The following is a 20,238-nucleotide window of genomic DNA, read 5'->3' as shown; positions in this document are numbered from 1 at the left end:
AAGGGGGAGGAAAGCTTTCCTGCCAGGAGAGGTTCCAGCCACAGAGGGAGACATCACACAAACAGCTTCAGAGAGAACTTAAACAGCATCACATCGACACACGCCAAGGAACTTTGTGCCAAGGACAAGTTCCCCGTGGCAACGTGAATAAAAGCTATTCCACAGATGTTCCGTATAGACGCATGGACACAATTACTAACGTTAACAGGGCCCACCCTGGGTTAGGACCGTTTTTTTGCAATGCTAGTCTGATCCAGAAAACAAAGTCTGCAATTCAAGGAATTAGACTTTGCTGTTCATATTCGCATTACCCATTTCTTGAAATAAAGTACACTACTTTGCTATGACAAATCCCAATGTACAAAATGAGACAACTTATTTTCAATACATTTCTATATCTGTACTATCTTTTAATATTTCTATAATGTCTCTGCTCAAAGAGATGGACCCAGGTTCTTAGGTAGTAGTAAATGTTCTACTAAACCAGGAACTCATTTACTCTGGGAGTCAGATATGTATTTTCGAATTCGTGGTGAAAGACGGTATGTACCTCTTGCCGTACCACAGGAGCCTCTGAGGCCGTTTTTTAACAGGATGTGACCACGGCACAGGCCCTGCCACGGTCACATTGCACAAGCTCCCGCCCCCCTTGTGCCCCAGCCATCTGCTGGCTCCAGGCATCTCCCAGGCACCAAAAAGAATCTGGCAACGTCACTTCCAGAAACCTTCCCAAATTAAACCTTAAAACTCTCAACAATTCAAACCAAAGGGACTATAAATTTCTTTAAGATGTTGTCACTATTATCTTTTAATTATTAATGTTGACTTCCATTTTCTCTACAATAGGAGACGAATAAATAAATAATTTGCCTGATGATTAGTACCTTGCCAAGGGCAATTTTTCTTCAATTTCTGAAATGATAGAACCATTTCAGCATTATTTAAAAGTTTAATAATAAACTCAATCCTACTTAACTTCTATAGGGACACAGACCTTGAGTTCTACAGGATTATTAGGAAATGTTCTCTCGGACATAGTGGTCACATGATGTCTGATCCACTGGACGAGGTAGTTGACCATATTCTGGTATTCAATCCATTTGACTTCAACATCCTACAACGAGAAGATGGCAGAGAAGGTCTGCAGATTGTAACATTCACGTCTAACACAATCTGGCCAGAGGTCATTCTGTGGATTTGCAGGGCTTTAAGCCTGACGGAGAGGACCAGCTCCATGTTTTCTTCCTTTCCACCGAGTCCCAATCCTTTCCACTTAAACAGCCTTAAAAACACACGATCAACATCTGACCGCTAAGACTAGCCTAAGGAGTGCCAGCTCTGACCCAGGGATCCAGGCTGCCTGAAGCACTGTGTTACAAAGGCTTCAGAGGCTGCATTGAAATGTAACAGAAAAAAAAGAACACTGATCAATTTGGGGTGTTTTCCAGGCACTCAAGAAAGGCACTCAAAAGGCTTAGCCTGCATAAGCCAGGTTAGTTGCCCGCTCTGCCAACCTTTCTAAGTCCACCTTGTATCTGAAACTCAAAGAGCTGCACGATACATAGGAAACCAGACAGGAGTGAAAACTAGAGGAAATGTACATGTAGGATGATTCAAGTACTGTTAGGCAAACTGTTTTAAAATGGAGGAAACTGGAAAATTGTAAACTGCTATATTCAATTAAGTATTTGATGACTGCTTATGATGTTCAAAGCACTGTGCTAAGCATTATAATAAAAATATAATACTTCAAGACATGATCTCTTTTATCAAAGAGTTTCTGTCTAGATGAGGACTCAGAGAGTCATAATATAAACAGTTACGCAAAACGAAAAGCAGCATTTAAGAGGTGCTGAAATAACGGAAACGGGTAGTACATGTGAGGCGCTGAGGTAAGAATCAGGTGAGCATAAATGTGCCTCAAAATGATCACTGAAGGTTTCCTGGGAGAGGGAATCCCTGAGCAGTTGTACAATGACCAGTAATTGTTGGTGGCTGGCAGGAGGAACAGAGAAAAGATGGGGGATGGGGGCCAAGGGAGTCAGGACTCTGAAACAGAAATGCCCTGGACACCACAAACAGTTCATGTGGGGAATGATGTGGGTAAGCAGAACTGATAAGAGGCAGAACTGTGGATGTCAGAACATCTAGACTGGGTTGAACCTTGCAAGCCACATGGAGCCATGGAAGTTTTTCTAGCTAATGTGGCGACAATGTGCAGAGTTCATGGGAGGAGAAAAACAATGGTGAAAGTAAAGCCAAAAGAAAGCTCTCATCCTCATTCTAGTGAAGGGATTAAGAGTGAGGAACTGGGTACAGGCAGTGAGAAGACCAAGCAAGGAACGGCCACAGTTAACATTCTGGAGCAACACTCAACCCTGAGTCACTGGCAGACACTGGAGCAGAGGGGAAGCATGGGACCAAGTCACTTGGGGACCAGCCTTTGTGAGAAAGAACATGAGGAGAGAACGGAAACAAGTCTCAAGCAATAGCACACAGAGGCGAAATAAGAGACACGAAAGGGGAGCTCCCAAACCTTCAAAGTGAGACAGAATAAAGGAGAAATCTGCAGGAGTTGTGGAGAAGTCAAGGTGAGTAGTAGAAGTCAGGGTGGAGAAGTCAGGGTCCCCCCAAATGCACATCATGTACAGGGTGTCCTGTCTTCTAGAAACGCACAGCACTTGTCAGCAGGACCAGCACAAATGCACCGCTGAAATGAACTGCACAGATTTTGGAAAGCAGTGGGCTAAATAAAGAGCCCAAAGCTACTTGTCAGAGACCGTGCCCTGCTACGAAGAAGCTCCGTTAACTTGGCAAAATCACATCACCCTCCTCCGGGCCTCACCTTTAAATGAGAAACCAACTCAGAGCTACCTTATCTCCTGGGATCACGTAAGTTAAAAAACTTGAAAGTGATTTCAAAAGTGAGATATTCTCTGCATACCTTCTCTGCAGAGAAGGATACCAAGTAGGGCAGCTGTAAAACAGCAGTAAGTTTAAAAAGGAAATCTCTAAATTAAGTGACCTATTAACTCAAATCCTTTAAAAAATATTTGATAATTAAAAACTGCAAACTCATACAACTTGACAGCAAAAAAAATAATCCAATCGAAAAAAGGGCAGAAGACCTAAATAGACATTTCTCCAAAGAAGAAATACAAATGGCCAACAGGCACATGAAAATATGCTCAACCACGCTAATTATTACAGAAATGCAAATCAAACCTACAACGAGGTACCACTTCACGCTGGTCAGAATGGCCATCATTAAAAAGTCTACAAATAACAAATGCTGGAGAGGGTATGGAGAAAAGGGAAGCCTCCTACACTGTTGGTGGGAATGTAAATTGGTGCAGCCACTATGGAGAACAGTATGGGGGTTCCTCAGAAAACAAAAAAATAGAATTACCATAAGATCCAGCAATCGAGCCTCATCTACCAGAGGGCAGACAGCAGAAGCAAGAAGAACTACAATCCTGCTGCCAGTGGAACAAAAACCACGTTCACAGAAAGACAGACAAAATGAAAAGGCAGAGGACTATGTACCAGATGAAGGAACAAGATAAAACCCTAGAAAAACAACTAAATGAAGTGGAGACAGGCAACCTTCCAGAAAAAGAATTCTGAATAATGACAGTGAAGATGATACAGGACCTTGGAAAAAGAATGGAGGCACGGATCGAGAAGACGCAAGAAATATTTAACAAAGACCTAGAAGAATTAAAGAACAAACACCTAGAAGAATTAAAAAACAAACAAACAGAGATGAACAATACAATAACTGAAAGGAAAAATACACTAGAAGGAATCAATAGCAAATAACTGAGGCAGAAGAATGGATAAGTGACCTGGAAGACAGAACGGTGGAATTCACTGCCATGAAACAGAATAAAGAAAAGAGAATGAAAAGAAATGAAGACAGCCTAAGGGACCTTTGGGACAGCATGAAACACACCAACGTTAGCATTATAGAGGTCCCAGAAGGAGAAGAGAGAGAGAAAGGAACAGAGAAAATATCTGAAGAGATTATAGTTGAAAACGTCCCTAACATGGGAAACGAAATGGCCATCCAAGTCCAGGAAGCACAGAGAGTCCCAGGCAGGTTAAACCCAAGGAGAAACATGCCGAGATACGCAGTAATCAAACTGACAAAAATTAAAGACAAAGAAAAATTACTAAAAGCAACAAGGGAAAAATGACAACATACAAGGGAACTCCCATAAGGTTACAGCTGATTTCTCAGCAGAAACTCTACAAGCCAAAAGGGAGTGGCACGATATATTTAAAGTGATGAAAGGGAAGAACCTACAACCATGATTACTCTACCCAGCAAGGATCTCACTCAGATTCGATGGAGAAATCAAAAGCTTTATAGACAAGCAAAAGTTAAGAGAATTCAGCACCACCAAACCAGCTCTACAACAAATGCGAAAGGAACTTCTCTAAGTGGGAAACATAAGAGGAGAAAAGGACCTACAAAAACAAACCCAAAACAATTAAGAAAATGGTAATAGGAACATACATATCGATAATTACCTTAAATGTAAATGGATTAAATGCTTCAACCAAAAGACACAGGCTCGCTGAATGGATACCAAAACAAGATCCAAATATATGCTGTCTACAAGAGACTCACTTCAGACCTAGGGACACATACAGACTGAAAGTGAGGGGATGGAAAAAGATATTCCATGAAAATGGAAATCAAAAGACAGCTGGAGTAGTAATACTCATATCAGAAAAAATAAACTTTAAAGAATGTTAAAAGAGATAAGGAAGGACACTACATAATGATTAAGGGATCAATCCAAGAAGAAAATATAACAATTATAAATATATATGCACTCCCAACATAGGAGCATCTCAATACATAAGGCAAATGCTAACAGCTATAAAAGAGGAAATCAACAGTAACACAGTAGTGGGGGACTTTAACACATCACTTACACCAATGGACAGATCATCCAGACAGAAAATTAATAAGGAAACACAAGCTTTAAATGACACAATACACCAGATAGATTTAATTGATATTTATAAGGCATTCCATCCAAAAACAGCAGATTACACCTTCTTCTCAAGCGCACACAGAACACTGTCCAGGACAGATCACATCTTGGGTCACAAATCAAGCCTCGGTAAATTTAAAAAAACTGAAATCATATCAAGCATCTTTTCCAACCACAACGCTATGAGATGAGAAATAAATTACAGGGAAAATAACACAAAAAACAGAAACACATGGAGGCTAAACAATACGTTACTAAATAACCAAGAGATCACTGAAGAAATCAAAGAATACCTAGAGACAAATGACAACGAAAACATGACGATCCAAAACCTATAGGATGCAGCAAAAGCAGTTCTAAGAGGGAAGTTTATAGCAATACAATCCTACCTCAAGAAACAAGAAAAATCTCAAACAATCTAACCTTATACCTAAAGGAACTAGAGAAAGAAGAACAAACAAAAGCTAAAGTTAGTAGAAGGAAAGAAATCATAAAGATCAGAGCAGAAATAAAGGAAATAGAAACAAACAAACAAACAAAACAATAGCAAAGATCAATGAAACAAAAAGCTGGTTCTCTGAGAAGATAAAACTGATAAACCTTTAGCCAGACTCAAGATGGAGAGGGCTCAAATCAATAAAATTAGAAATGAAAAAGGAGAAGTTACAACTGACACCGCAGAAATACAAAGCATCATAAGAGACTACTACAAGCAACTCTATGCCAATAAAATGGACAACCTGAAAGAAATGGACAAATTCTTAGAAAGGTATAACCTTCCAAGACTGAACCAAGAAGAAACAGAAAATATGAACAGACCAATCACAAGTAATGAAATTGAAACTGTGATTAAAAATCTTCCAACAAACAAAAAGTCCAGGACCAGATGGCTTCACAGGTGAATTCTATCAAACATTTAGAGAAGAGGTAACACCCATCCTTCTCAAACTCTCCCAAAAAATTGCAGAGGAAGGAACACTGCCAAACTCATTCTATGAGGCCACTGTCCCCCTGATACCAAAAGCAGACAAAGATACTACAAAAAAATAAAATTACAGACCAATATCACTGATGAATATAGATGCAAAAATCCTCAACAAAATACTAGCCAACAGAATCCAACAACACATTAAAAGGATCATACACCATGATCAAGTGGGATTTATCCCAGGGATGCAAGGGTTCTTCAATATATGCAAATCAATCAATGTGATACACCATATTAACAAATTGAAGAATAAACACCGTATGATCATCTCAGTAGATGCAGACAAAGCTTTTGACAAAATTCAACACCTATTTATGATAAAGACTCTCCAGAAAGTGGGCACAGAGGGAACCTACCTCAACATAATAAAGGCCATATATGACAAACCCACAGCAAATATCATTCTCAATGGTGAAAAACTGAAAGCATTTCCTGTAAGATCAGAAACAAGACAAGGATGTCCACTCTCATCACTATTATTCAACATAGTTTTGGAAGTTCTAGCCACACAATCAGAGAAGAAAAATAAAAGGAATCCAAATTGGAAAAAAGAAGTAAAACTGTCACTGTTTGCAGATGACATGACACTATACCGAGATAATCCTAAAGATGCCACGAGAAAACTACTAGAGCTAATCAATGCATTTGGTGAAGTGGCAGGATACAAAATTAATGCACAGAAATCTCTTGCATTCCTATACACTAACAATGAAAGATCAGAAAGAGAAATTAAGGAAACAATCCCATTCACCACTGCAACAAAAAGAATAAAATACCTAGGAATAAACCTACCTAAGGAGGTAAAAGACCTGTACTCAGAAAACTATAAGACACTGGTGAAAGAAATCAAAGATGACACAAATAGTTGGAGACATATATCATGTTCTTGGATTGGAAGAATCAATATTGTGAAAATGACCATACTACCCAAAGCAATCTACAGATTCAGTGCAATTCCTATCAAATTACCAATGGCATTTTTTACAGAACTAGAACAAAAAAGTCTTAAAATTTGTATGGAGACACAAAAGACCCTGAATAGCCAAAGCAATCTTGAGGGAAAAAAACGGAGCCGGAGGAATCAGGCTCCCTGACTTCAGACTATACTACAAAGCTACAGTAATCAAGACAATATGGTATTGGCTCACAAACAGAAATATAGATCAATGGAACAGGATAGAAAACCCAGAGATAAACCCACACACCTATGGTCACCTAATCTATGACAAAGGAGGCAAGGATATACAATGGAGAAAAGGCAGTCTCTTTAATAAGTGGTGCTGGGAAAACTGGACAGCTACATGTAAAAGACTGAAATTAGAACACTCCCTAATACCATACACAAAAATAAACTTAAAGTGGATTAAAGACCTAAATGTAAGACCGAACACTATAAAACTCTCAGAGGAAAACATAGGAAGAACACTCTTTGACATAAATCACAGCAAGATCTTTTTTGACCCATTTTCTAGAGTAATGGAAATGAAAACAAACAAAAAACAAACAAACAAATGGGACCTAATGAAACTTAAAAGCTTTTGCACAGCAAAGGAAACTATATTAAAAAAAAAAAAAAAAAAAACCCCAGGAATCCCATGCCTGGGTGTATATCCAGACAAAACTCTAATTCAAGAAGATACATGCACCTCAATGTTCACAGCAGCACTATTTACAAGAGCCAAGACATGGAAACAACCTAAATGTCCATTGACAGATGAATGGATAAAGAAGATGTGACACGTATACATACAATGGAATATCACTCAGCTGTAAGAAAGAATGAAATAATGCCATTTGCAGCAATGTGGATGGACCTAGAGACTGTCATACTAAGTGAAGTAAGTCAGAAAGAGAAAGACAAATACCATACGATATCACTTATATGTGCTATCTAAAATATGACACAAATGAACTTATCTATGAAACAGAAACAGAATCACAGACATAGAGAGCAGACTTGTGGTTGCCAAGGGAGAGGGGGTTAGGGAAGGCGTGGAGTGGGAGGTTGAAGTTAGCAGAACTATATTCAATATCCTAAGATAAACCATAATGGAAAATAATATTAAAGAAAAGAATGTGTGTGTGTGTGTGTGTGTGTGTGTGTGTATAACTGAATCACTTTGTTGTACAGCAGAAATTAACACAACATTGTAAATCGGCTATATTTCAATTTTAAAAAGTCATATTAAAAAAACTGTAAAAAGCACTGTCAGAGAATTCAGTCAATTCTGAGTCAGCAGCTTCAGAATGGAAAAATCAATACTCACGTTTGCACCAATGCCTTCACCACCTTCAGGGACTTTGGGAAATGCGTCATAGAGAGATGATACATAAGTTATTACTGATTTTTCATCAGGTGAGGAGACATCAACATCTAAAAGCAGCAACATGAATTATTTCAAAATGCTGACCAAATACTTTGGATCAGACTTCCCAGCCCGTGGACATCCGGTCAAAATAATCACTCACCTTCAGGATCCAGAAGTCTTATAACACCGATTTTTTCTGCTACATAGAAAGCGTGCTCTAAATTTGCAAGGTTGCTTTGAACAGCAACAGTATTCATGTCTATCAGGTCCGGCCTAGGAAAAAATGCACCATATTAATGGTGTTTTTCACTTGCCAATTCAACATGAAATTTACTTGTGTACCTACTGACATAACAACTCCTGCAAATATTATTACGAAGCCTGTGTTGAAATACAGAGTTTTTCATCCAGTCTTTAACACTGCTCATGTGAACTAAAAATGCCCCCTGCCATATCAGTAAACAAAGGATGTTGCAGCCTTGAAGCCATCACATTACAGCCACCCCCACCTTGAGTCCTAAGGGAACTCAGGAAGGAAACAGGACGCGGGCCATCAAACCATTAGACACTGCAGTCACCCCTGATGATGCACCCTGAGAAGACTCAGAATGAGAAAAGCAGGATACTGGCCCCAGACAGCTGAGGTGTATATCAAAGGAATGATTTCAGTAAGCCCAGACTCTTGCATCTTCCCATAGAAAAGTGCTAAATTCCTTAACTTGAGATGTCTGCTTTTCTTTAATTAACAGTAATCATTTGATGTTCCAACTCCCTGGTCTTTGTTGCTCCCCACTTGCTGGCTCCCCACTTGCCTCTTCAGAGCAGTCCCTCAGAGCTATCTGAGATGCTGTGTCCCGGGATTAAGTCCTCAGTTTTGTCCACCAAATAAAACATAACTCTCAACTTTTAGGCTGTACATTTTTCAGTCGACACTTGCTTCTCTCAGAAACTTTTGTGTGTCAAAAGCAAATGTAGGAAAATATAACAATTTTAATGTATAAACTTTCAGCAAAGTCTACAAATTCCTCATGATCAGAATATATTGGGTTAGCCAAAAAGGTCCCTCACGTTTTATGTAAAAATAAAAGACACATTTTTTCATTTTCAACAAGAACTTTATTGAACAACGTATTCACCATTTTGTTCCACTACCTTCTGCCATTTTTCAGGCAACTTCATAATTCCATCTTCCCAAAACTTTTTTTTTTTTTTTTTTTTTTTTTTTTTTTTTTTTTTGCTCAGCGCAGAGTGTCTGGCATAGAGTGAACCATCATAAGTATTTATGGTGAGAGAGTGGAAAGGAAAGGAGAAAAGGCTTAGAAATCAAACATAAAGGCTACCACTTTTAAAGGAGCAAATTTCTATAGGTATTTTGAAGAAGAAATTTAAAATATGTTCTAAAAAAGTTTTGTGCCCTTTAGAGGAACATAATGCTTTTGTACTATTTGATTCAAAGAGTAGGCAACCAACTTTCAGAAAAAACGTAGGCGGACTCTCAATCACTGCGCCACCAGGGAAGCCCCCAAAACTTTTTATCTTTTTGAGCAAAGAACTGTTCCAGGTGCCTTTTACAGTCTTCCAGGGAAATGACATTTTTTCCATTAAGAGAATTTCGTAAAGACTGAAATACATGGAAATCCGAAGATGCAATAGCTGGTGAATACGGTGGATGAATCAGAACTTTCCAGCCAAGCTGTAACAGTTTTTGTCAGGTCATCAAAGAAACATGCGGGCCTGCGTTATCCTAATGGAAGATTATGCATTTTCTGTTGACTAATTCTGGACACTTTTCGTCGAGTGCTGCTTTCACAGTTGGTCTAATTCGGAGCAGCACTTGTTGGAATTAACCGTTTGGTTTGTCCGGAAGGAGCTCATAATAAAGTACTCCCTTCCAATCCCACCATATACACAACATCACCTTCTTTGCATGAAGACCGGCCTTTGGTGGGGTGGGTGGTGGTTCATTTCTCTTCCGTTCCATATCATTGTACAGTATCCACTTTTCATCACCTATCACAATTTGTTTTAAAAACGGAACATTTTCATTTTGTTTAAGTACAGAATCGCATGCGGAAATACAGTCAAGAAAGTTTTTTTCACTTAACTTATGTGGAACCCAAACATCAAAGCTACTAACATAACCAAGCTGGTGCAAATAATTTTCAATGCTTGATTTGGATATTTTGAGTATGTCGGTTATCTCCTGCGTGGTATAAGGTTGATTGTTCTCAATTAATGTCTCGATTTGATCACTATCAACTTCAGCTGGTCTACCTGACCGTGGAGCATTGTCCAGTGAGGAATCTCCAGCACGAAACTTCACAAACCCCTTTTGACACATTCGATCAGTCACAGCACCTTCTCCATACACTACACAAATCTTTTTTTGCATTTCAGTTGCGTTTTTACCTTTCTTGAAATAATAAAGCATAATATGCCAAAAATGTTGCTTTTTTTCTTCCATCTTCAATATTAAAATGGCTACACAAAAATTCACCAATTTTGACAAGTTTCTTTTTTTTAAATGCACGCTGATATGATAGCTGTCACAATACAAGCTAACAAAATTGTTTCGAATGAAGTTAAAGACAACTAAGCGCTACTCCAGGCACCTTAATGGAAAAAAACAACAAAGCTTTTGGCCTACTCAATATATGAAAATGTGTCGCATTCAATCTATTTAAACCCCACTACCTCAAAAGCATCCATCTAATCCAACTTCTTCTCATCCTGGGAGCAGAGATCAAGCCCCACCTCCTCTGTGGTGCCTTCACTCATCTTTCCAGCCCTCATTTCTTTCCCACTCTGTTCCCTGAACTCTTTATAGTCTTGGGCCTGTGCCAGTTAATTTGGCACCTGGAATAATCACATACTTCTTTGCCCTCTAAATTTATTGTTCAATGTGCAGGCACATCTTGTTTCTCCTGATTGGTCAACTCTAAGACTGCAAGAACCATGTGGTTTTAATGAACCTTTGTATTTTATCCTTCTGCTGAGATAAAGAGTGGCATATACATTGTAGACAATAAATATCTACCAATAAATTCGTAAGTAGGTTGGTTAGTAAATTGAATCATAAATGAAAGACTAAAATAAGCATTAGCTTATATCTTCACAAGCACACATTACACACATACACACCCCATATTTCACCTCTTTCTAATTTGTGAGACTTCCATGATGCACTAAACCACAGGGATAATTGAGGCTGGCTCTATCTACATGTAAGACAAGAGAAGACTTCCTGAATACTCCTTGAATACAAAGTGACAAAACACAGTAGCTGGAAACTTAACTCAAGGCCAGAAGCCAGTCAAGAAACTTTCCTCTCAAAACCAAAGCATTAAAAGAATGCAGAAACAAATGTGAAAACAGTAAAGTCTTCAAAAATAGTGGCACCCACCTCTAAAATCTCTAAGAACCTGTTTCTCAACATCTAAGGAAAGGCTCTCTTTCCAACCTCCAAGTGCAACCTGCTTTTCTCAGAATAACCCTTTGAGGGTCTACAGAAAGAGTGGGAGGGCTCAGAGGTAGTATGGGAGGATGAAATACAATTATTCTGAACACTATGAGAAGACTGTTTACATGAGGAAAATATATCATTTATCTTAGGGAGGGAAACAGCAATCTGTACTCTTATTTTTATCTGATGAGAAAGCAGACCTCCAAAGAAAGCTACTCGCAGTTTTATAGCCCTTTGAAGTGTTCATAACCTTGATTTTTTTTTTTTTTTTTTTTTTTTTTGCGGCGTTGGGTCTTCATTGCTGCATGTGGGCTTTCTCTAGTTGTGGCGAGCGGGGGCTACTCTTCATTGTGGTGCGTGGGCTTCTCACTGCAGTGGTTTCTCTTGTTGCGGAGAATGGGCTCTAGGCACACGGGCTTCAGTAGTTGTGATGCATGGGCTCAGTAGTTGCGGCTCGCGGGCTCTGCAGCACAGGCTCAGTAATTGTGGCGCATGGGCTTAGTTGCTCTGCGGCATGTGGGATCTTTCAGAACCAGGGATCGAACCTGTGTCCCCTGCATTGGCAGGCAGATTCTTAACCACTGCACCACCAGGGAAGTCGAGAAGTGTTCGTAACCTTGAAATGTAACTACCTACCTACCTATTTCCCAGGAATTATTTGGAAATTATTTAATTCTTTTCACATTGCCACCAATATGATCACTGAAAAGGGAACCCACATTGATTACACGAACTATGAATCTACTGACAACAACATAGGTAAATGACATACCTAAAGATAACACTTTTTATTCACACAGAAGTATTTTGAAGAATCTTCCAACTTCAAGATTACTAAACAGGTGTGAATGATAGTCTAGACAAAAACAAACCTCTGAAGTTCAAAAAATTGTTTTGCGTCCACCAAGTTCTGACATTTTAAAGAAATAAAAAACCAACGTTTCTGAGTTTGCCAAATCTCCCGACAAGAAAGGGCACGTTACCATGCAAAGCCTGCCATTAGCAAAGAAAGTAAACACTGAGTAATCCCCGAGAATGAATAAAGTCATTGAAGAATTTAGTTCTCCACTGAGAGAACAAAACATAAAACCTCCTTCAGAATGACACAGTTGTTTCAGCACAAAAGCAGCTGTGTAATGCATCAATCTGGGGTAAGTCACCTCTTTTTTCATGATATTTAACCCTTTAATGGCACAAAAGCTGCAATGGTTTTCCTCCACTGAAAGACTGCAGTAGACAAACCTTAATGAAGGAAAATGCTTTTTTAAAACTACTGTGAAAAAGTAGCAGCCTCCAAGTTGTCATAATTCTACCCTCCCTTGGTGTCCCTTTTCAGTCTCCCGTCCTGCTTTTCCTCTGTTTGTCTGGAGCTTCCAGAGGTCACATGTGCTGTGACTTTCTCCTTCATCGCCTCACTGGGATCACATAACCCTTAAAAACGTCAACTATTTTCCACCTACAGAAGATTTTTATTTTCATTCTAAAGGTTCCATTTCACTGTAACATCTCCCTTTGGGGGCACTTTTACAGGAGATTTTATTCCCATCTGAGGTCTGACTAAGCAAAGGCTGTGAGCAATGAAGTTCCTGTATTAGTTTAGATGGTTGAGTGTTAACTAGTGTAATTTCCCTGTTCACTGAAGACCACTGAAAATCGTAAAATGTAATCCTCTGCCACTAAAATAATATATACTAGTCTTTTTATGGAAAAAAAGCCATTGTGACTCTTACTTGTATTATTATTCTATGATACTGTAATCTTTTCTAAATGACTCGATCATCATGGATAGCAGTTTTTAAAACATATTTATATCCCACCTTTTTCCCATTAAATGAGTAAAAAAAGCTTACAAAGAAATAAAAACAAGAGATGGTCACATACATTTTAAATTAGAAATATAAAACCAAGATAAGGCCATAAGATGAAGTTGAAAGAAAGGCCAAAAATTGCAAACCACTTCTATGCATGCTTAGTGTTTTTGATTTATTCCCAAAAATACAGGACAAAAAGGTATCAAAAGAAACAGTGATGGTCATAATGCAAAATAATTTTGGATAAAAGTAATGCTTATCTTGCATACAACACCCATCTTAAAAGTGCATTCTCCCTGGACAAAACAGATATATATATACCCACAAGCATATATACATATATATGTATGGTATTTATGTATATAGAGGCATTTGGAGAGAGATATGTGTGTGTGTGTGTGTGTGTGTGTGTAAAATATAAAGATATCATCACCCACACTGATAGCCAAACTAATGGAACATTAAAATTCTATAAGAGATTTTTTGGTATAGACACCCCAAGTAACTTTGCAGTCCTCAAACACTTTATTAACATATTAGCTCACATAAGAATTAGATATGATTCTGAGAGAAAATGTGACTTAGTGTCACAAACGGCTGAAGATTAGGCTTCCATATTTTATCACATCGAACACCAATGAGCCCAACTACAAGGAGCATGAAGCAAAGTCAAAATACCTGGAAAGAAAGTCCTTAGAAATTGCCATCGGAACATACCAGGAGGGCACTGATAAAAGTTAGCTAAGAAAAGAATACAGTAGTGCAGACACAATATTATCAAATCCTGAACCAAAAATGTGACAACTGCTGAAAGGATATATATAAGAAATATCAATAGTCAAAGTCCAAATCAGGATTTGTTTCCAAAGTATGGAAAAAATAGATTTAAATTCATACAACCTAAATATCCATTGACAGATGAAATGCATAAAGAAGATGTGATACACACACACACACACACACAATGGAATATTACTCAGCCATAAAAAAGAATAAAAAAAAGAATGAAATAATGCCATTTTGCAGCAACATGGATGCAACTAGAGATTACCACACTAAGTGAAGTAAGTCAGAAATAGAAAGACAAATACCATATGATATCACTTACATGTGGAATCTAAAATAGGACACAAATGCACCTATCTACAAAACAGAAACAGACTCATAGACATAGAGAACAGACTGGTGGTTGCCAAGGGGGTGGGGGGTGGGAGAGTGTAGGAGTGGGAGCTTGCCATTAGCAGATGCAATAGAGCAGAAATTAACACAACATTGTAAATCAACTACACTTCACTTAAAGAAAAAAAGGAAGAGCTTCGCTGGTGGCGCAGTGGTTGAGAGTCCGCCTGCCGATGCAGGGGACACGGGTTCATGCCCCAGTCTGGGAAGATCCCACATGCCACGGAGCGGCTAGGCCCGTGAGCCATGGCCACTGAGCCTGAGCGTCCGGAGCCTGTGCTCCGCAACGGGAGAGGCCACAACAGTGAGAAGCCCACGTACTGCCAAAAAAAAAAAAAAAGGGAAAAGAAAAGATACATGCACCCCTATGTTCATAGCACCACTATTTACAGTAGCCAAGATATGGAAACAACCTAAATGTCCATGACAGATGAATGGATAAAGATGTGGTACATATAAAAAGAAATTTCATAGAGTTTGTTGGGTTGTATTGGCTCTTAGTTGGCACTCAGCAGTCATTTATGGAGTGAGTATAGACTTAAGTCTGGGCTACCCAGGATCTAAACCCTCAACCTTTGTTTGAGAAATTTCCCTTTTACAAACATGAAGGAGAGAAGCAGAGTCCATTAATACAAAACAAAAACATCAGGTTTTTCTTGTCTCTCATTTGTTCAGGAAATGTCCACTGCACACTTCACCCCAATGAGATGACACGACCTGGTCAACTCAAATTCTCCTGCAAGACTTGGTTCCACCACCGTCTCCTCCAGGAAATGCTCTTCTCTGTTCCCAGTGCTCTGTGCTACTTTTATTTCTGTAGTTACCACACTTTGTTACAACTATGCATTTGTCCATCTCTCACAGTGGACTGTGGGCTTCCTGAAGGCAGAACCCATGTTTTATCCACATCTCTATCCTCAATATCCAGCCTAATACCCAGCACATGAACACTTGAGGAATGAATGGATAATAAAGGAACAGATGAGCTTTGGGGACTGAAAAGTACCACTAATTCAAATTTCTGGAGATAGTCTCCATTTTAGCTTTGATCCTTTTCTTTTCACTAATTTCTACAAAGCCACCATCTAAGGCTTCCAATCAGGATTTGAAATCCTCATCAAAATCCATAGGGAACAGGATCCGATGTCACAGCTCCTCCATCACCCAAACAAATACACATGGTTTTGAGGTTTCCCAAGGGCTTTTCTCTACTGAAAACAATCTGGAAAATAGGCGTGGGGTGAAAACAACATGAAAGGGATCAATTATAACATTTTCAAAAGCACTACTGCTCCTGGGTTCTGAATCCTCCCTTCTCATGTTCTCATGTGCACTCAGCTTCAGCTTTTGGCCATGTTCCCAGCTGGGATGTCTTATAAAATAATAACAGTCACAAAACAACAACAGGGATTCATATGTATTGATACCTACTATGTGGCAGGCAGTGCACTACAGGCTTTAAAGGCACTGTTTCACTTTATCTTCTTGACAACCCTGAGCAGCAGGGTGTGTTATTGTCCTGAATTTACAGACAGAAAAACTGAAGCTTAAGGACGTTACATAACTTGGACAAGGGCAGAATCTGACAAGGAGCAGTCAGTATTTGAACCCAGGTCTGTCTCCATGCAAAGCCTGAGCCAAAATGCTGCACTCTGCTGGCACTATACACTGAGAACTTATCAAAACAGTCGTGTCCAATATGAAGCTGAAAAATCAGGATAAAGAAAATACATATGAATTCATGTTTCTGCTACTGGGGAAAATGGTAACGATGGTAATTCCCAGAAAGAAACACCACAAAGTGTATGTGCGCACACTGGCATACTCAGAAAAATAAACTGTAAGAATTAAGATGTAGTTCCAGCTTGTTAACAAAACAGTATTCATCAAATATAAGAACGCTTCCCGTACTTGGAATGGTTTGATCCAGAGTGCGGAAGGCCTGGTCATCTCTATTTTAACAAGGTTCTCCCCTTCCTCCAGGTGAATCTTATCAGGGAAGTTGGGAACTAAACCATCTTAGAATTCCCCTTGTCTCTAATCTTTCTTTTCAAAATTATTAACATTTAGTACTGGAAAAAAAATCCTCAATAATATCAGATATAACAAGACAAACAGGACAATCACAAACATGCCTTATACCCTCAACCAGGAGACAGCAAACCTTTTCATTCTTTTCCAGTGTTGATTTTTACTGTTTAAATCTAGAGGCAAAGAACACACTTAGGCCTGGAGTGGCGGAGGGGGGTGTTTCATGCTGGTCTAACTCTGGAAGACACTATAAAATGATGACGTCAGGAAAAGATACCATTTGGTAACAGATTTTTTTAATTTTTAATTTTTATTGAAGTATAGTTGATTTACAATGTTGTGTTCATTTCTGCTGTGCAGCAAAGTGACTCAGTTATACATATATATTCTTTTATATATATATATTTCCATTTCCATTTCAGAATATAATAGGATATTGAATACAGTTCCCTGTGCTATACAGTAGGACCTTTTTCTTTATCCATCCTATATATAAAAGCTTACATCTGCTAACCCCAACCTCTCACCCCATCCCTCCCCCAACCCCCTCCGCCTTGGCAACCACCAGTCTGTTCTCTATGTCCATGATTCATAACAGACTGTTTTAAAAATAAAATCAAAACCACTGAAATAAACCTTGTGGTTTGAGATATCTGATAATCTGAAAGGACACTGAGCAATAATTTTCTTTCTTAGCTGGAAAAAAAATAGAAAGTAGAATGGTGGTTGCCAGGGTCTAGGGGGAGGGGGAGGGGGAGTTACTATTTAATGAGCACAGAGTTTCAGTTTTGCAAGATGAAAACAGTTCTGGAGACGGATGGTGGTGATGGTTGTACAATATTGTGAATGTATTTAATACCAGTGAACTGTATACTTAAAAAGAGTTATGATGGCCAATTTTACGTTACGTACCATGGTCCCTCAGTATCCACGGTGGATCAGTTCCAGGACCCACAAGGACACCCAAGTCCACGGATGCTCAAGTCCTTTACAAGCCCCCTTGTATAGGCAGTTCTGCATAAGTGGATACAACCAGCCCCAGATCGTGTAGTATTTTTGATCCCTGGTTGGTTGAATCTGCAGATCCCATTACCTATGGATACTGAGGGCTGACTGTATATTTTACCACAGTTTTTTAAAGTTTCCAAAAATTATTAAAGACAAATTTTTACATATTTGAGAGAAAAAGGCTATACTGAGGTGGAAAAAGTCAAAGGGCTGTGATTCAGGTGTCCTGTGATTTAGTCCTAACTTGCTTTGACTTTGAACACACAACCAGACACCTGTGTCACACTTCCTGTCTACAAAAAATGTGTATGGGGTGGAGGGAGGGCGTTGGGGGCTGCTGCACCATATGGTTTGAAAAACCCCACTGATTTGCCCAAAGTCTCAAGAGAAGAACCATATGAAAGTACTTGGGGAACTAAGTATACAGAGCAATGTACAGCAGTTATTAAGAAGTTATCTATGGGCACACAAACAATGTAACACAATGTAATCAGAGAAGCAGAATGTGGTGCTGTGTTATGCTAATTATAAATAATCCTTCCCAGGCAACAAACTAGGAGTTCATCCATTCACTCAATATTTAATAAGCATCTACTATGTGCCTGGCAGTAAGGCATTAAGAATACAGGACTCTGATTTCATTTCTCTAATAATTAGCAATTTTGAACATGTCTTCGTGTGCCTACTGGCCATCTGTATGTCTTCTTTGGAGAAATATCTATTTAGGTCTTCTGCACATTTTTCGACGCAAACTAGTATATACAGGATGGATAAACAACAAGGTCCTATTGTATAGCACAGGGAACTATATTCAATATCCTGTGATAAACCAAAATGGAAAAGAATATATATATATGTATAACTGAATCACTTTGCTGTACAGCAGAAATTAATAAAACATTATAAATCAACCATACTTCAACAAAATTTAAAAAAAATTTTAAAGAATATTGGACTCTGTGTATGAAGAGCTCAGAGCTCTGAAGGGAGCTGGGGGGAAACCAGGAGAAAACCTGGTGGAAGAGTACCAGGCAGGAGGCAAAAGCACACACGTGCACTGTGTTAGAGGGAGCGTGCGTACAAGGGGACCAGTGCTCTGGCCACAAGCCAGCAAGCAGCAGGGGGACACAGGGAGAGACGAGGCTGGATGAATGGCAGGATCCAAGATGATGCAGAATCTCATGAACCTCTTAAGGGATTTTGAACGTTTTCCCAAGAACTATGGAAAACTATTAAAATGCATTAAGGAGGATTAAGAGATTAAGCTTTAAGCTCTGAGGTCAATCAGAGAAGAAATGTAAAAGGATGAAAGTACTTCCAGAGAATCCAGGGAGAGGTCAGGGTGACTTGCAAAAGAACATGGCAGCAGTGGGGAGAAGTGGACAGGCTGCGAGACAGAAGGTCAAATGCATAGAGCCAGGGGTGTAGGTACGGACGAGAGTCAACACAGAGAGAAGAGAAAGGCAGACAGGCAACCTTGAAGAACTCCCATGTTCACCAGCCTGTGAGACAGTCCGAGTGTGGAAAGGGTCCTGAGCAGGAACGGTCCAGGAAACGGAGGAAAACCAGGGCAGGGTGGGGCCAGAAAAGAAAAAGAGCATTTCGTGAAGAAAAGATACCTGCAGTCAGTAGGGTCAAATACTGACAAATAAGATGAAGCCTGGAAAATGTGTCCTGGATATCCACATTTATCCTGACATCACTCATGACCCTAGAAGAAGTGGTCTTGGTGGATTTGGGGGCCAGAAGCCAGATTCAAGTGGTTTGAAGAATAAGTATGGGGTGAAGAAATGAAAACAGAGGGTGCGGACAATTCTTTTGAGAAGTCTTCCCTTTAAGGAAAGAAATGGTCTATGGCAGTAGATGGAAAAAAGCATGGGGTTGAGAGAGGTTTTTTTAATTGTTTTATTAATGAAGAGGCTTCAGCGGGCTTAAAATCCAGTGAGAAAGATCTGTTGAGAGAGAAAAGTTTACTAGAAGGAGAAAGAAGGTTTCTGCGGCAACAGTTGGGATGGGGTCCAGAGCAGGGGAGGAGGGGACAGCCCTGGACAGGTGGAGGGAGGACGCCCATCAAACCGGGGAAAAGATGGCAAGATGGATGTAGAGGAAGGTAGGTTTGTACCTTTGGGAGCCAAAAGAAAGACTTTCTACCTTCTGGCCTCAAAATCCTCTGAAAGCAGGAGTGAGGAAGGACAGAGGGTGTGAGGGAGAGAAGGGGTGAATTAACATGTATAGAAGAGACGGGTGGGCAGAACCATGAGATTGGGAATACACCCTGAAGTCAGACTCTCTCCACTGTGCTTCATTTGCTGGGTACAGGCACAGAGCAAGCAGAGAGCTGGGCTCAGACAGGTCAGGCTTTGCTGGGAAACTGGTGTGTACTCAGCAGCACAGAAGGAGCTGAAAGGGATGCAGGGAGGGAGGGGGGAAGGGGGAAGGG

The 20,238-nt window shown here is 39.6% G+C and overlaps 1 protein-coding gene across 2 annotated transcripts in view; it reads right to left on the bottom strand.

The window, feature by feature from the left end:
- Positions 1-20,238, bottom strand: part of DST (dystonin) — a 496,398-nt gene that overhangs the window by 183,180 nt on the left and 292,980 nt on the right. For both annotated transcript variants that reach the window (XM_007471189.1, XM_007471190.1), the window contains 3 exons: positions 8,467-8,579; positions 8,265-8,371; positions 995-1,114 (listed from right to left, as the gene is read on the bottom strand). In XM_007471189.1, the coding sequence (XP_007471251.1) occupies positions 995-1,114; positions 8,265-8,371; positions 8,467-8,579 (340 nt within the window). The remainder of the gene's footprint in view (positions 1-994; positions 1,115-8,264; positions 8,372-8,466; positions 8,580-20,238) is intronic.

This window comes from Lipotes vexillifer, unplaced genomic scaffold (assembly GCF_000442215.2).
Source record: "Lipotes vexillifer unplaced genomic scaffold, Lipotes_vexillifer_v1.1 scaffold302, whole genome shotgun sequence".
NCBI lineage: Eukaryota > Metazoa > Chordata > Mammalia > Artiodactyla > Lipotidae > Lipotes > Lipotes vexillifer.
Note: the sequence above shows the minus strand (reverse complement) of the source record. Positions and strands in the feature narration are given on the sequence as shown.